The sequence below is a fragment of the Melospiza georgiana genome, chromosome 6 (genome assembly GCF_028018845.1).
Source record: "Melospiza georgiana isolate bMelGeo1 chromosome 6, bMelGeo1.pri, whole genome shotgun sequence".
NCBI lineage: Eukaryota > Metazoa > Chordata > Aves > Passeriformes > Passerellidae > Melospiza > Melospiza georgiana.
In genome coordinates this window covers 25,593,334-25,611,275 of record NC_080435.1, presented here as the reverse complement: position 1 = coordinate 25,611,275, position 17,942 = coordinate 25,593,334, and the positions used below count along the sequence as shown (strand labels likewise).

Here is a 17,942-nt window from a genome sequence, read left to right as displayed (position 1 = left end):
ACAAGACCAAATAAGCCACTGATGGCCCAAAGGATTCTATTCTAAATAAAACATGGGGTATTTACATTTAGTAATATAAATAGTAAATTACTGTTGTGTAAAGCTGGCAGTGTAAGAGCAAGTTTCTAGGCTAATAAAAATTCTAAGGCAAGAAAATAAATGAACTAGGAAGTTCTTTTTAGAAAATTACCTTTTCTCTTTACTCAAATTAAATACATAGACACACAAAAATGTCCTTTAAAATAATTTGCCTAAAAATTAAATTCTGATTTCTTAGTTTTTCACTTCTGTCTTTTTCAAAACTGAATGTCTTCATGATACAAAAATGACAGAGAAGTGTCTTTAATGGGGTAAGTATGATTGAGATATATGGAAAAAAAATCAAACGTATGTTTGCTCAAACACATATTGGAAAAGATATTTTATGTACATAATTTTTAAATTTATTTCATTTTCAGGTTATTTAAAATGAGCCAAAAAATTAGAGATTTTCTGAGATTATTATTATATTTTTAAAAATATTATTATATTTTATTTATTTTTATTATTATATTTTATAATTATATCACAGTAGGACACAAAATAAAATGACACAGACGCTGGAACTCCAAGGTAAGAAGAAGGGAAGTTCACTTTCTGACTCCAACATTTATGGACCTTCAAAAGTGATACATGCATGTATGTGCCAAGCAACATCTTTTATACACGCATTCATCATATATATACACACACAATATATACATATATATATATAAATACATACATACATATATATACATACATGCATACATACATATATATATATGTATATATGTATATATGTACATATGTACATATGTACATATGTACATATGTATATATGTATATATGTACATATGTATATATGTATATGCATATATACACATACACATTATATATTGCACATCACATGCATCACAGTTCATCTGGTGGTTCCTCTATGCAGGGTAAGCTCTTTGTGCTTTATTGACTCTATGATCAGATATAATTCCACAGAAAAACACAACTGAGAGGAAAGTTGACCTTGCCTTCACTTGAATCAATGTTAAGTCCACAAAGCAACATTTACAAAAAAAAAAAAAAATTGGAATTTTATAGATTAAAAATTGAAAGAGTTTTGTTGATTGTTACCTTGAAGAAAATAATTATGTTCTCCTCACAAACTCTTTTAGTGCAGGCCCATTGGTGGCACCTAGCCAGTGTTGGCACACTCAATGGATTATACAATACAAACTCTAATTAAATGGCAACATTCCAATATTAACAATGCAATACTTTATCTTTTATATGCTTTCTCATCATTCATGTTCTGCTTCCAATCATCACTTCTGAAGAGGGTGCAAGGGAAGATGCTGAGGGCAGCTAAGGTGTGTGGGTGTCCCTGTGGCCCTGGCACAGAATGTGTCACACACAGGGCTGGGTGCCACAGAATGTGACAACTTCTGACCCCGCCTTGGCCTCAGGACAGGGTGACCACATATTTAGGACTTTGTACTCATGGTTTTTTCTCCTCACGGTACCTTCATTTCAAACCATTCTATGATTCTCTGTGAAAACGTGAGGAATTTTGTCAGCTCTTCTGTAAGCTTTTCCTCAAGTTTCTTACAATGCTTTATTTCCTGTCATTTCTAGATTATCCATGTATTTTATGTCTGACTTTGAGTCTGTTTCAAACTTATTCTTTACCTACTTTCTTATAGATTAGAGCCTGCCACAGGTTAAACTGTTGCTAAAAATGTAATTTTTTATTGTTTTCTAACCTCTCACCTGTGGTGTTTGAAAGAAACTCTTTCACCTGAACCAAAAATTGCAAGGATTATATGTTTCTAATATTAAAATTTTACCAAGGAGACATTTGCCAACAATAGTTTTGAACATGAATTCCTGAACATGGCAGATTTTGTCTAAGCCCTTGACTCAGTATTATTAAGCACACAGGATCTGTAGTGGCTCATAAGCAGACAGAAAATACTTTTCATTTTTGCTGTGCTTGGGGTTACAGCTGAGTGAGGAGACATCAAGCAAAGCTAAAATAGCAACATAAGACACACTAGCTGGATAGAGAGGACATCCATAGATAACTAATTAAAATATCTGATTGCATTTCTAGGTCCTTTACTCTTAAATCTCCCAGCACAATGAAAATTATGAATGCAAAAGACACAAATTTCAAATAGGTACAAAAGCAGCTGCTGTTGAGTAGTTAATCTAGACTTATACCAGCCTTTAAACCGCTTCACAGCTTATCATGAAAGGAACAAAGCATTTCATCTCTCAGAGGCAGCAACTGAGACTGTGATGTTATCTTTCTTACTGTACAGCTTTGAACTGTGACATTTATTCTGACTTTCACCCTCATTCCTATTCCTAGCTTCATGCTGAAAGAGAATTTAATTCGTATTTGCAGATATTCTTTTGTAACTTTTATCCAACCTTTACCTTGAGGCTTTTCTTTTTCCCCTTAGGCAAGTTTTTTTTAAAATTTGATCAATTGAATTTCATGATCACTTTTGAAAGTAAAGAACATTTTATGATAGCTTTATCTCTGCAACAAAGAGGATGTGTTAACAGAAGGGATACCACTGAGGGACATTCAAATATTTTAAGACTTGTCAATTTGGCTGATGCTGTCTGTATGGAATCATTTGAGGACATGAAGAGGAACATCTGAGGTGTTATTCCAGCCCATCTAAACGCAAAGTTTCCTAACAATTTAAATGGAGCCTGAATTCCACCCCTTCCTTTTACTTGCCTCCTTGAAAAGATAACCAAGCAATAAATAAAAATGTGAGGAACAATTCAATTTTTTTTTTTTTAACGTATTAAGTGAGCAGCGAGTAGCAGATGGGGAGCAGAACAGAAATTGGTGACCAGACCAAACCATGAGGTGACTGTGACCATGGTCTGATTGACAAACAGGCGGATTTGAGCTTCTGAGATTTCCAAAAGGGGAGCACAACACCACACATGTGCAACAGGCCTGCAGAGCAAGCCTCTGAACCTCTGCAGAAGAGAAACCTGTGAGAAGAAAGGGCACAGCCCAGAAGAGGTACATTTTAGCAATGCTACTTTATAGAAGTGAAGTGGCAAGAGAAAAACATAAACCTATTTACCAAGAAGAAATATGGGGGTTTAGATGAGGGGTCATGTCCCCTCAACTCTCCTTTTTCCCAAAGCAGACAGAGCTGCTGATGCTTGTCTTTGAAGATGCCAATTATTTTCTCCGTTTCCCCCTTCTTCCTTCTCTGTCATGTTCCTGATAATTGCTTCCTGCATTTTCACATGAGTAGCAGTCTAAAGAAGTAAAAACCTTAGGACCTATCATGCTCCTTCTTCCTCCCAAAAGAATGGGTTCTTCTGCTCTGCCATTGAAAGAGGAAGTGAAGGAGACTTTAGAAGCAGAGAGCTAAAATAAGAAAGTGGAGATTCCTTGAGCAATGTAGCACTCATAGGCAATTGTCAGGTCCTTACTGAGGTGTAGCTGGCTGAACAGTGCAATGTCTAATGCCTGGATTAAAGTCTCTCCTTTGTTCTACATAATTCAAAGGTCTCAAGCTAAGAAAAAAAACCCTACCTATATTTAACAAAAGGAAATGATTTAAATAATTCCAGGATGGAGAACCTGTAAGATTCTGAAAATTAAGAAGAATTGATTTTTATTTAGTTTGTATTTTCTGAGCTGTAAATACAGCAGTAATTTTGAAGCCCCTACTTGTCCTACTTTTGAATCTTTCAGGTGAGAAGCACTGGGCCTGTTGCTGCTGTGGTCAGTGTTCTGAAGCCTTTTGCTCAGTTTGATGTTTCTGCATTATTCTACTTGGTGAAAGAAAATTATTGAAAAGCAAAAATTTTATTAGAAAAATACTTAATATGTAATATAGTGTTTCTTAATGTTACTGATTGCTGTGGGGTTTATCTAAAAATGGATGGGAAGTAGTATGTTTCAGTTAAGGAGCCTTGTTGGATAATCGAGAAAAGGAAAAATTTCGCAAACAGCAATGCATACCTTTTAATTTTCTTTCATCTGTGCCATCTTATTTGCTAACACACATTAATCTGTCTTTCCTGGGTTCACTGCATCTCTCACTCTGATCCTCCTTGCACACCTATGCCAGCCATCCTCCTGGGAGCACAAACATCTGGGGACAGGTCCCTCTCCCACCACAGGGCTGGAGCAAGAACAGAAAATGTGAAAGTTTCAGTGTGGAGCAGAGCTCCCAGCTGAGAAATTCTCTCCATGTCAGTAGCAGAATTTGCTCTGCAGTCACTATAAATGTAGTCATCTACATTAAAACACATCTAAAAATTACAAGAAACTCTAGTGGTCCTTTTTATATAAAAGGATAAATAGAGCATTTTATTAACACTTTTTGCAGCAACAAAAGTGACACAGTCCACATCTTTTTCATTAAACACAGCAAAAGCTATGGTCACGTTTTACATCACTTTGAGGCACAAAGCAAAATACTTCTTTTCTTAAGGTCAAGGTATGATTTGCATTTTAAAAAAAGGAGAAAAAACAATCCTCAAGTTGTATATTGCGGTAGCAGGGTTTCCAATCACTAGCACAATACAATGAACAGACCAGGAATCCAGAATGGATTATTACATACAATAATATTCATTGGATTGAATTAAGAAATGGATCATTGTTGTCATTTTAGAGTATTAAGAAGTGGTCTGGCGTTGCTAACTCCAGTTGGTTCAGTTTGGTTCAATCCCAACAACCCCAAGTATATACAACAAGCTAAATGTAGGTTAATATATCATCTAGAAGGTTATGCACTTCATAATGCATTGCACTTATTGCTTGGTACACTAATGTTGCAGTCACTGTTGAGTTATGCTCAAAGGACAAGCCTGATGCTTGTTGGCTTCTTTCAACCCAACACTAGTTATTTACCACTTTGGTTTAGTGTGAGACCTTATGTTACTCATATTCAGTGTCCATTATTATTATTATTAGGTTTGATTGAAAGACAAATACATCTTTTATTTCAGGGATTTCTAAAATAATGACATTTTCTATAATTACAGTATCTTCAATAAACATATCTATGTATACAACTGTGGCACAATGTGTAAAAATATGAAAGCTATTAAGGGAAGAATAAGGGTTAAATTATTCTCTGTTTCTTCTATTGGTTTCAAAATATCCTGTAAAACAAATGCATCTTTTTTATAGGGCTATTTGCTCATAGTAAACTTCTCTTTGGAATTTTGTAAAATACTATATTCTTTTCTATGTTATATTGGGGTATTTTTTCTCTTTTTAAAGACACCAGTGCAAATTCAGAATATACTGCAAAGAATAGAATAATAAAGCTTGTATTTTGATAAAGGGATTTACCAGGCTGCCTGAAAAGTCAGACTCAATACTTTATACTGTTTTTATATTAGTTGATAAATGCAGGGAAGAACACGACAACGTCTATATTTTCATGACATTCTGTAAAGGATAGAAATAAAGATTTGTGCCCAAAACATTCAGTATAAAACTCCTAAATAATTCCTTTATTTATCACAGATTAGCCTGCAGCATGTAATCACCAGAAACATACAATATGCCCTATTTGTTCTTTAGGCTTGATACAATTACCAGCAAGGGAACTGGATCAATCCTCATCAACGCCTGGGACTCAGCCTTTCTTCCTCAAGAAAGCTCTTGTCCTGGGCTAAACACACAACTCCCACATTGCACTGAGTAAATGTGTGTCTTTAACACAGCCTCAATACAGTGTAACAAATATATAAGTGCATTTTTAATGATCAAGTAATTTTGGCTTTCTAAAAAGAGCATTAGATGTGCCAACTTGGTTGCTTAGTTGTGCTTTAATCTGTAATTATGAGTTTTAGCTCTTGTATGCTGTAAAGTATCTACTTGCCTCTATAGTTTTGACCAGTAAACCCTTAAAACTCTAATGTTTATAGAACAAATATAACTTAATGAAAGTGATAACATCACAACTCATACAGATTGCACTTTGATGTATTTTTTTTACAGTAAGACCTTCCTGTTTGATATGTGTTTACATGTTTATACCACATTTTATTTCTGTGTGCAAACAATCACAATGAATTTAATCACAAACACTACAAAATATACCAAATATTTAGGTTTGTTATGAATAATCTCTTTCCTTGTAGTTGTATGAGTCTTGTACTTCCTCTTGTACAAATTCCTCTTTTTTCTCCCAGCCATTAGGCCAGCCACCATTGACCTGGGTCGTAGCACCGTAAGACTTGGTGGTACCATAATTTACATAATTCTGAGTAATGTCCCCTGTCTCCTCAGCAAGTTCATCTTCATGAATAAAGCCACATTTCTCTTCACTTGTCTGTTCAGGGTCTGCCCAGGGCTGTTTCTCTCCCGAAGCAAATATGCCATAGAAGATCACACCTCCATAGTGCACCAAAGCAGCAATGAGGAAGACATACTGCCATTCTTCACGAGTCTGCAAAGAAGAAATTAAAGCAGAAATGAAGAAGACATACTGGCATTCTTCACAAATATGTAAAGAAGAAATAAGAGCAGAAATGAGGAAGACATACTGCCAGTCTTCACGTGTCTGTAAAGAGGAAATTTGCCCAGCCAGAGTAGCACATAGATTTACCTAATTCTTCTGAGCTGCAAGATTTAAATCAGGGATTGAGGCTGTGAGAGCACATTCACACATCCATTTCAGAAATATTTATATTCATCTTTCTGTGAAAAATTCATCAGCCCACAAAAGCATCAACCTAATGGGCTTACAGTGCAGCATGCCTCAAATTTGCATCCCTGGATGCAAGTCCCAGACTCCAGCAAGGATATCCTGGCAAGTTGTATCAAAGAAAGGTCTTTCTCTTGAAACCAGTTGTACCAAACTGGAAGATTTGAGAATGGTATTTCCATTTACCTTGTTCTTTGTCATTGCTCCAACAATTATAGGGCAAACCATTCCAGACAGGGTCCCGACTCCATTAGAAATGCCCATTAAAATGCTAGCATACCTTGGGGCAATGTCTAAGTGGTTGACATTGAATCCTGCAATAGAAAGGTCAGTGAGTGTTCACACCAAGAGCAGAGCAGTGCTTCAGTTGAGAAAAGTGACATGACATTTTTGCTATAACATGTTTGGGCTGCTTAATTGCATTTCTTTATCTCTAAAAGACTTACAATGCTTAAATACTCCTAGAGAGACTCTGGGTTTTCATTTTCTTTGAAGAAAATATTTTAAAGGGATACCAGGTTAATTTTCTCCCAAAAATACAGAAGAAAACCCCAAAACCTCCCAGCAGTGTCTGTGTGGAGTAAAGAACTCAGAAGATATTTAGGCAAGGAAATAATTTGCATTTCACTGTCCTTTCCATGACCATTTCATGCTGTAAATAACATGTCTTTTCTTCTTCCTGTGTGTAACATGCTCTCTTCCTATTGCCCACATTTTTCTTTTTGTCACATAGACCAGCAGAAGGGAGTTATTTTCTATTCCTCAGTGTTAAATTGGAGGAAAAAACCAGTATCTATAACTGAATTACTAATTGATTTTGAAAGATATTTACTTGTTCTCTTGCATTTTCAGCAGCACAGCTCTGTTGAAAATATATGCAGTAACTATTTAAATAATCTAAAGAGACAGAATGAATTGTTCCCAAAATAAATACTTAAATAAGTGAACACAGAACCCAAACCTTTGGATACAGATGGTACAATGGAAAGGGCAGGCAGTGTGATGTGGTCAGCTTGGGGAAGGTGCAACACACTTCCCAAATTGTCCAAAAGAAGAATGTGTGACATTAAGGACAGATTTGATTAGAGGAGATTTTGGATGTTTGGCACAAAATGAAAGAGAGCCTGTTTGGGACATAAGGAGCCAGCATGGGAGAGGATACTAAAATCACAGTGGGAAAACAAGGGAGGCCAGGTGACTTGGGAATGGGAATGGGAAAGGCAAAGGGTTGATGAATCAGCAGGAAAGGGCAATAGCTGAACTTTAATTCAGAAAACAAATCCTAGTAGTTAGGCCCCAAAATAATATAATGCTAACAGGCCCCAAATTAATAAAATAATACAGTATTAACAAAGAAATAACCAGTATACAGTGGGAAAAACCCCAAATTTCTATTTAAACAAAGATGTGTAAATTTAGGGTATAATGTAATACCAGTCCATTTGTCTTCTATGTTTGATTTCAAGAAAAATCTGTAATGTACATTAGCACCTTACGGAGAAGAGAATCTAATTTACTGCAATGAACATGGAAAAGATTGAATTATTTGAACAGAAATAACCTAATATAAAATCTGTAATACCAAATGTACATTCCTTTATAATGACCATAAATAATATAAATAAATAATAGATATTTAAATATTATATATATTTAAATATTATATAGAGTTAAATAAATATATATTTAAATAAATTATGTCCTTTGAGAATTCCAGAGTGAGTGGGCTTTTAAATTACTATCCATGAATAAAAGCAAAGATAGATGTTTTGTCTCCCAAGATAAAATATTTAAGTGTTAATAATAATAGAACCTTACCAGATATGGCAAATCCACTAAAGCCTACAGCAAGCACTAGGAATGAAATAGCCACTCCTTTGCTGTGTGAATATCCCACCACGAGAAGGAGAGTTGCTTCCATACCAAAACCTGGTGAAATATTAAATAAAACCAGACATGGAGTTACATTCCCTCTCAAACACTGCAGGCCTTAGATTAGAATGCCATGATGTTTCATAGGAACACAAATAAAACACTGCCTCAGAGTGGGATAAAATCAGGTATTTCTTTCATCTTTAAAAAACTCATGTTCTACCTTTCTCAAATAATACTTATTTTACTCTTTATATGCTAATTTATTGTCACTTTCTGTCATTTGTAAGATGAAAATAAATACTTGTGATGTGGTTGGGCCATTCCAGTCGGCTCTCATGGGTAACCTGAGTATGAATTTTCCGGCCCTTGCCACAGCTAAAGAGGCTTTGGCACCTCAGAAGTCAAGGCTGAAATCTCAGGTACTTGTCTGGGCTTCTCAGTGCAGAGGGTGTTTAAATTAGGAGCTAAGGCTGAGTAAGTGGCTAAGAGTTGGCAAATTCCCCTCCAAAACTTCATCTATTTCTTTAATAGTCTAAATAGTTTTCCAAATTCCAAATAACTCTATGGAAATGGCCAATGACAGCACCTGTGTTTTCTTCTATTTAGTAACCACATCTGCACTGCATAAAAAATGCAGAAATGTTTCCTCCTGAGAGCATACAGCTGTGCAGTTTATCTCTTTATTCTATACAGAACACAATATGAGCATCAAATCCCTTCAAGAAACTTTAAAATAAAACAGAAAGACTTACCTCCACAGTTCATTATCTTCCTCACATTAGTCGTTGAAACAATCTGCCTGCTTCTTAAAAAGTCAGCAATTTGTCCCCCAATAGGAACAATAATTGTCATCACTAAATGTGGCACAGCAGATAAGATACCCACCTGAAATTAATTAGCAAAGAATAAACCATAAGAAAATTTTGATTCTTCATTTTCTGAAGCATGCAGCGACTAATTAATTATTTCTTTTCAACGTCACACTCTGTGTTAAAACTTAGTCTTTCATTTTATTTTATGAAGTACAGTGAGAATTTTTAAGAACTTCTGATGCCATGACACTTGTTGCTTATAGATTGTTTTCATAGTTTATATTTCAGCTAAAGCTTTTTCCCCTCACTTACAGTCCCCGTGTCAGAATTTTCACATAATTCACAAAGGTGTAAAACTGAATTGCTGCATTTCTTTCGGTGTTTAGTGCAGCTTTGCAGCAAGGCTCGCATGCCCAGACAGATTCCCTGTGGATCATCATCACACAATGGCCATTTGTCTTTGCTTTCTGACCAAGCTGCAAAGTGCACATGGGCAAAAGATGTGTCTGAAAAGCTTTGTATGCAGTGAAAGATAAAATACTGAATATCCACTGGTGGTATTCAAAGTGCTCAGCATACATGGCAAAACAAGAGATAGTTCTTTTGTGATGGCTGCTCCAATAGATTATATGGACTTCTCCAATAGATTATGTATCTGTTATTCATATTTACCTCCCAGGTCTGGTGCAAACTTCACATGAACCCCATGGAGCCTCATATCACCCCTACACCTCACACTTTGCCTCTGTCTTTGCTCCTTCCTGAGTGAGAAAGGGGGAGCAGCTCCCACCACATTAAAACTGCATATAGAAAGGTTAAAATTATATATATATACACACATATATACATTGCATACATATTTGCATGTATATACATATATATATACACATATAACCATACAATTTTTTATATATATATATACAAATTATACTGTCTTCCTAGAACAAGATGGCCCTGCTTTTTAAAAGACACCTGGAAAAATCCATTTTTCAATGTTTTCTAGAAGCTTTGGTGGGATTCTGCAACCCCTGGGGCATCAGGGACAGAGCATGGTGGGTCTGCTGACACATTTCTAATACCAAGCACAATCTGGGTTTGAGCACTTAACTTGCAGCCCCCTTTAAATCACCTCTAAATCTCACTCTGCCTCCACCTTTCCCTACCCCATCCTTTGTCACTTACTCATATTGGTCAAGGAAACAGGAACTGGGATGAGTAGGATTTAAGATGTAAATCCATGATAAAGATGTGTAACACTTTCCTTTTCTTAATGAATCCTACAATACTTAATTGTAGTGATACTACAATACTGAATACAATACTTCTTAATAAATACTACAAATACTAGCTCTGATATTCGCTTGATTAAGATAAAAGCTTCACATTCTTTTTACATACCTTGCTTATTTCAAATCCAAAAACTTCCTCAAAGTAAGCAGGCTGACTAATTAGCAGCAAGTAAAAAGTCCAGCTTCTACAGAAGTTTGCAACTATTATTGCATAGACTGGCATAGATGTAAAAAATTTCCTCCATGGTGTTTTGTATTTCTGAAACACAGAAAGGGGATCCAGTTACCATGACGGTCATTATCAGCTCTCCATCTTTCCCTACCCTTTTCTTTAGCTGTGGTCCAACAAGCACAACTATGCACAGCACATAAATGTTACCACAAAATGCACAAATGGAGAAACTCAGTGATACTTAATTGTATCACAACACTCATGTATGTACAAGTGCTTTAATCTCAGTCATATAAATATGTACATAAACATTAGACCAAAATAAGAGTGTGTTTAAACAATAATGTCTTTAAAGGACAATATTGCTGCATGGAAGGAAACAGTTATATTTGGCACTAACTACATTATTTCTTTCAGATTTACTGCAAACAGGTATTTTAGCATTTAAACCTTAACTGCACTATTCTACCTTTTTTTAAATCAAGTCTCAGCTGAAACTGCTTGGTCAATATATTTTTATTTTTATTATTGTATTTTTAAAATAAATTGCAGAAAGAAAGAAATAAAGAAAGGCAGATGGAGAACCCTGCTGAGTCCCAGCACCTGTCCACAAACCCAGGCTTCCACCCATCTGTGTTGGTCCAAACACAGAATCCATACCCAGATAAGTGCTGGAAAATCACTTCAGCAAGAATTCAGGCTGAATTCAGCCTACTATTGATTTGAATACTGCCTTTTCTTAAAAAAAAAAAAAAAAAACAAAAAACAAAAACAAAAACAAAAACAAAAAAACCCCAAAACAACAGCCTATAGATAGATATGTGCAACCCCTTGTATATCTATTAAATTACACTTAAGTGGGAAGTAAGGATTAAGTGACTTAATTAATGAGAAGCCAGCCAGAAAATCTAATTCCCAAACTTGATGGTATGGGAAGAATTTCAGCTTAAATATTTTAGAAGCAACCAAACAATTGATACAAGATTATCACTTTGAAAAAAATGTTTAATCAAAAAGCCACAGTAAAAAATGGAAATTGTACAGTCCAAATTAGAACTGTATGGACATCTTTCAAAGTAACTCATTTCATATCAGATTTTCAAAACCATGAGCCCTCCTGAATGCAGTTGAATGGCAACTGAGACAGGCCCTCAATAGCATCTAAAAATTTCAGCTATCAAAAAATGACTCTGTAATATTTTCAGTTCCTTCTTTAATACTAAACCAAGTTTTTACTAAGTCAAAAATTGTTAATTCCTGAGTTCAATCAAGAACCAGTGTTCTGAACGAATAGGAAATTTGATGGGGTCTACTGGGAATGAGTGGTGTAAAAATTTAAGCAGATGAAGTGAGGCTTAAATATTTATTTTTTTATTTTCCTGAGTCAGTGAACAACCATGGCAATAGTTTCTTTAAAACTTTTCAGCAGTTACAGAAATAAGATTATTATTTCTGTTACAGAAATAAGATGATTATTAGTTAGCACAATTGGAGTGTTAAGTGGCTGAAAAATTCAGGGTTCATACATGGTTTTTAGGTCATACATGGTTCTTGAGAACTAAACCATTACAGAACTAAGATTATGAGAGGCTTGATAACATGTCTCCTGCAAAATGAGAAATAATGGGAATTGTTCTGAATTGTTCCCTGCAACAATGGGAAATGTTCTTATGGATCCTAAAGCATGCTCTATTGCAACTTGCAGATTTTCTGGCAGACAAAACATAAAATAATAAGGATGGGCATTTTCTGGTGTTCTGGGGACCTCAAGAGACACTGAGCAGTGCTTTTCCTGCAGTTTGCTTTTAGGAAGAGGAAAACCTTCCAGAAATTACTATATAGGAAGGAAACTGACTTTTTCAGCTCAAGATATAAGAAAAGTCTAAATAAAGTTGCAGTCTCAAATGTAGCTGTACCTCTTTTTTGTAATTTGGAGCAGACAAAGAGGCATAAATTCCATGAGTTATCTGCCAGAAGAACTGTGATCTCTTAGTGCAAAAGCAGAATCCACCCAGAAATCCACCAGCAGATTTAAGATCTTCCCATCCCCTAGGAACACATTTGCTCAAATTGTTCAAAATACACTTTTCAATCTGAAGGTGAGTGTTTGATTTTTTTTGTTGTTGTCTTTTTTTGGTTGCTGGGATGTTTATTTTTCTTACTATCTCATTGGAAACCAGTGTGTGGGTAATGTTCTTACTTCCATTGCACCTAGGAGGTTGGCACTCTCTCCAATGCTTTCTTCTATGTATCTCCTTTCTTCATCTGTGATTGTAGGATGCTTTGCAGGACTCTCATATGAAACCAAAAGCCAAAACATGTACCAGACTATACCAAAGCTCCCTTGGGAACAGAAAGAAAGACTTTAAAAAGAAATGCACAATAAAGCAGCAAACAAGGAAGAAAAATCTGTGAATAATTACAACATATTTAAATGGCAATTTTTGATTTTTGTCAGTGCTTCTTCACTGAGTTCTCTCAGTAGAGATAACTCTACAACAGAGAGTTTGGTCCTGTGAATAATACTTGTTCAAAATACATGCAGGACTATGGCACAGTGAAGTAGCCTTTGCCTTGTTTACAGGATTATTTCACTGTAAGTGAATATTCAGTGATCTTAACATCAATTTGTGCACTGAAAGAGCTTCCATTTCATTTCACCAAGCTGTAAAGGAAGGTCCATCCAGCTTTAAGATGCTGATGTTTGATTACTGCACTAAATTTTTACCTGCAGAATAGAAGACTCTGGCAACGTTTTCAACATAGCAGTGCACTTCCTGAGTAGTTTATTAAATTCCTATAATGCTTCCACTTAATTCACACAAACACAGACTTAATTCCCTTGGGGCATTATTTTCTGTCAGTGTAGGTTAACATAACTGGTGTGGATAAAGTTATGTAGGTGTTCAGATAAAAATCAGGACAGCTTATTCAGGGCAGGCACTCTAAATGTGCAGTTTTGTCAGTGTGAGAGGTGTTAATGTGAGCAGAGATACTATAGATCTGCCCAGAAGTTTGCACTGCTTATGTTAAAAGCAATGGAGGTTTCAAGGTGAGCTAGCTTTTCTTATTTTATTGTCTTGCTTCCTTACATACTCTTCTCTTTAAATTCTGTTCTCTCATTGCTCTTTTCTCTAGGCTGTATTTTTAGATTAGAAGTCCCACTTCTCTGGGGGTTTTTTGTCCTCTTAACAGTAGCTGTTGCATTTTTAGAAAGGGTAGAGGAAGGTGCCACAATCCTGGGGTGAGAGGAGCAGAAATGCATACCATACACATAGAACACAGAAGACCACCCCGTGTATTGCACCAGAATCCCAGCCAAAGGCATTGCAATCACAGCTCCTGCATAGGAACCTACGAAACAAGACACGTGGGTCACCAGGGAGGAAAAAATCAGTTTCAACACACTCATGCATTACAAACAGAGGGAGGGCAGAAAGGCAGAGTTACTCACCACAAAAGGAGGTGGTTGCTAACCTACTCCTCTCTAATGGGGGGGCCCACTTGCTCCAAATGCCGTGGCAGGCAGGGTAGGTGACCCCCTGGGAAATGGGGTGCCACAGGTTAGCTAAAGCTGGTCAGGCACTCGGCTGTCTTTGCATGAGCTTTTGTCTCTAATCGCTATCAACAAGAGGTTGAGAATGCTTTTTTGCACCTTTACAGCAAAATCTGAGCACAGCCACAGAAAAGCGTCAATATCTGTTCAAGCTGGGTTTTGTGTGTCACTTCAAATCATTACAGAGACCATAAGAAACAAATATAAACCATGTTTCCTTTCCAAATCATCAAAGAGACTGAATTAAACAAATATAAAACATGCTCTCCCCCTTCCAGGAAAGAATTCCAAATAATTAAAGAGCATTAGTGCACAAGAACCAGAGTCAAGGGAAGAATGACAACACAGATTCTCTGAAGTCTTTCTAATGCAGGACCCATTTATCCAACCCTTATTTTCTTTACCTAACATTTAAAGCAAAATTTAGGAAATACTGATTAAAGTGACACTGCTCTACAACTAGAAAACAATATCTATAAACATTTAGAAATATACCCTTAAGAGAAGTTTTCTTCCCTCTCTCTTTAATGAACCTACTTCAGCATATAAAGTAAGCATTTGAATGATATTATTTGACTTGATTTTAAACCAGCTACCATTTAGGTCTCTCTTCAAAATCAGCCTTTAACTTAGCAATGGAAAAATTAAACCTGCAGTGTTTAAATTTTAGAAGATGTTACATGGAATGTACAGTAATTCCTGATTAAGATGTACAAATGTACACAAATTTGTGGTTATTTATGGTATATGCAAATTATGGTATATGCACATACATCATTTCTATATATATTTAGTATAGGTTATATAAAATAACCTATATAAAGGTTATATTAAAGGGAAAGGAAAGGAAAGGAAAGGAAAGGAAAGGAAAGGAAAGGAAAGGAAAGGAAAGGAAAGGAAAGGAAAGGAAAGGAAAGGAAAGGAAAGGAAAGGAAAGGAAAGGAAAGGAAAGGAAAGGAAAGGAAAGGAAAGGAAAGGAAAGGAAAGGAAAGGAAAGGAAAGGAAAGGAAAGGAAAGGAAAGGAAAGGAAAGGAAAGGAAAGGAAAGGAAAGGAAAGGAAAGGAAAGGAAAGGAAAGGAAAGGAAAGGAAAGGAAAGGAAAGGAAAGGAAAGGAAAGGAAAGGAAAGGAAAGGGGGGAAAGGAAAAAGGGGAAAGGAAAAAGGGGAAAGGAAAAAGGGGAAAGGCTCAATTATTTTTCCCCTCTTTTAAATTATGGTAAATCTCTTATTCATTCCAACAAAAACATAGCATGGTCAGGACTTAAGATATAACCTTAGGTTGTTGTTAAATATTTACTCTGTGATGCTGACCAACAAGTAACTGTTGAGAATTACACCAGTATCAGCCTTATGCAGTGTAGGAGTTCAGTGAAACATCAGTGCTAAATGCATATCTCACTGGCTTCTCATTTTGCCATGACATTTCATAGCTGAAGGAAAATCAAACAGCAGTAATTCATACATTGAAATCCTTCACACTCACCATCAGTAATAAATTTACAACCATTTCTATCTTCCTTGCAGAGCTACAGCTGCTAGTTAAAGGCTAACAAACACTATTACATTTATTAGTTTTACAGTTTTCCATACCTCCACAAGGCCCTGCAGGATCCTCACGAAGATGACACATCCATAGTGCACCCTTGCTGCAGATGGGATCAGCATGTTCAGGGAAGATGTCAGCAGTATAGCAGCACCAAACACCCTGCAAAGGCAGCAAAAAGGGGAAAGGAAGTGACTTCAGTGCTCTCCCAACTGATTTGTTCTACATACATATGCTCATGTATCAATGTGGGTGTTCCCTACATGTGTTCTTTATATGAATGTATGATTGCACTGGAAATATGATTGCACTGGAAAAGTGTCTGCTTCCATCTAGAGTAATAATCTGTCTGTGAGACCAAACATGGGTATGTTCATCTATTTAGCATCATTTCCTAAAGAAAAATGTCTTATGCAATCACAGGTATAGATATTTTACTGTTCTTTATATGGGGAATGTACTGACTGCACTGGAAAAATGTCTGTTTCCATCTAGTGTAATTATCTGTTTTGTAAGCCCAAACATGGATGTGTTCATCTATTTAGCATCATTTCCGAAGGAAATATATCTTATGCAATCACAGGTATAGATATTAATTTACCTATAAACACCCACTTTAATTTTCACACTAATTTCAATCAAATCAAATCCACCCTCTGGAAACAAAGTTAGAATTTGTCTCCAAAGGGTGTGCTGAAACAGATGGTAAGCAAAAGAGTTTCTCGTGTACTTTAATTGTAAGAAAGTGACACCATACATTCACTCTTTATAAAGCAGAAGAGAATTCACTTTCATACAGGCCAAAAGCATGGGGAAGAATTTTAGAGCTGGGATTTTCTTAGACAAAAGGGATAATCAATCTGGAAACACATATCTGTAGAAACCAGATAATTCTGACTGCTGTTTTTCAGAGGTTACTCACTGAAAATTTCTCAATTTGATTCCACAGCACCCTAATTTGAAATAAAGCACCTAACAAAGTCTAAATAAATGCATGACGTGGTGATTAATTTTCAATTCCACTGATTTGATTGAATTTTTATTTGATTCCATTAATCCACCTCTTGTAGGAGGAAACCTTTTCCCCAGCATTATTTTGTCTTTTTTTTTGTCTAAAGCTACATAATGCAAATATAAATCTGATGACATATGACATCAGAGTATCTGATGTGGAACTGATTTGACAGAAACCTTTGACCTCCACTTGTGTTCTTCAGAAACTGGTACAGTGCCATGAGTCACTGAGAAACAGACCTTGGGCTAAAGATGCATGATGAAAATCCTCCTCAAAGGCACAATATTCCACATTCTGTATTGTGAAAAATGCATGTATTTTATGAGTAGCTTTTAGCAAATATTGAAATGAATATTATATGTGTTGTGTTAGAAAGTTATGCTGCATTAATTCTCTTAAGTAGTGTCTTAACTATAACTTAAACTTAGTTTAAGTTATAAAAAATGGTACAATAGAAACTATGCTATGTAGGATACTTTTTTTAAAGAAAAGATTCACACTGAGACAGCAGCCACAGGACACCTGAATCTTTCAGAGAAAGAGAATTTATTGCTCCCTTATCAGAAGAAACTAACTTCTTCCTGCCTTGAAGGCGCTGTTAAGATTCGGAGGAAGAAGCTGACACTGCCCAGACAGAATCCTGTGTTTGAATGGAATTTATGCCTCATGTATGAGGTGTATGAATATGCAACAGGCTGTTGCTGTTAAGGGTTAATCCTCTGTTAACGTGGGTCCTTTTTTGGGCTTATTGTGCCCAGAAAGAGGTACCTGGACATCCATAACTCTTTTTCTCTATTGTCTCATATTGTCCTAATCCAAATTGTCCAAATTATTATTACTCTAATTGTATTACTATTTTTATAACCATTTTATTACTATTAAACTTTAAAAATTTTATAAACAAATGATTGGCGTTTTTCACATGTATGCAGAATCACAGTCTGAAACAA

The 17,942-nt window shown here is 35.8% G+C and overlaps 1 protein-coding gene across 1 annotated transcript in view; it reads right to left on the bottom strand.

Moving 5' to 3' along the window:
• Positions 1–4,318: 4,318 nt before the first annotated feature.
• Positions 4,319–17,942, bottom strand: part of SLC17A6 (solute carrier family 17 member 6) — a 32,551-nt gene continuing 18,927 nt past the window's right edge. Inside the window, exons 4-12 of the mRNA XM_058025622.1 lie at positions 16,025–16,139; positions 14,334–14,421; positions 14,147–14,233; positions 13,080–13,222; positions 10,817–10,966; positions 9,359–9,491; positions 8,550–8,660; positions 6,918–7,045; positions 4,319–6,473 (exon numbers count right to left, since the gene is read on the bottom strand). Coding sequence (XP_057881605.1) covers positions 6,141–6,473; positions 6,918–7,045; positions 8,550–8,660; positions 9,359–9,491; positions 10,817–10,966; positions 13,080–13,222; positions 14,147–14,233; positions 14,334–14,421; positions 16,025–16,139 — 1,288 coding nt within the window. The 3' untranslated portion in view covers positions 4,319–6,140. The remainder of the gene's footprint in view (positions 6,474–6,917; positions 7,046–8,549; positions 8,661–9,358; positions 9,492–10,816; positions 10,967–13,079; positions 13,223–14,146; positions 14,234–14,333; positions 14,422–16,024; positions 16,140–17,942) is intronic.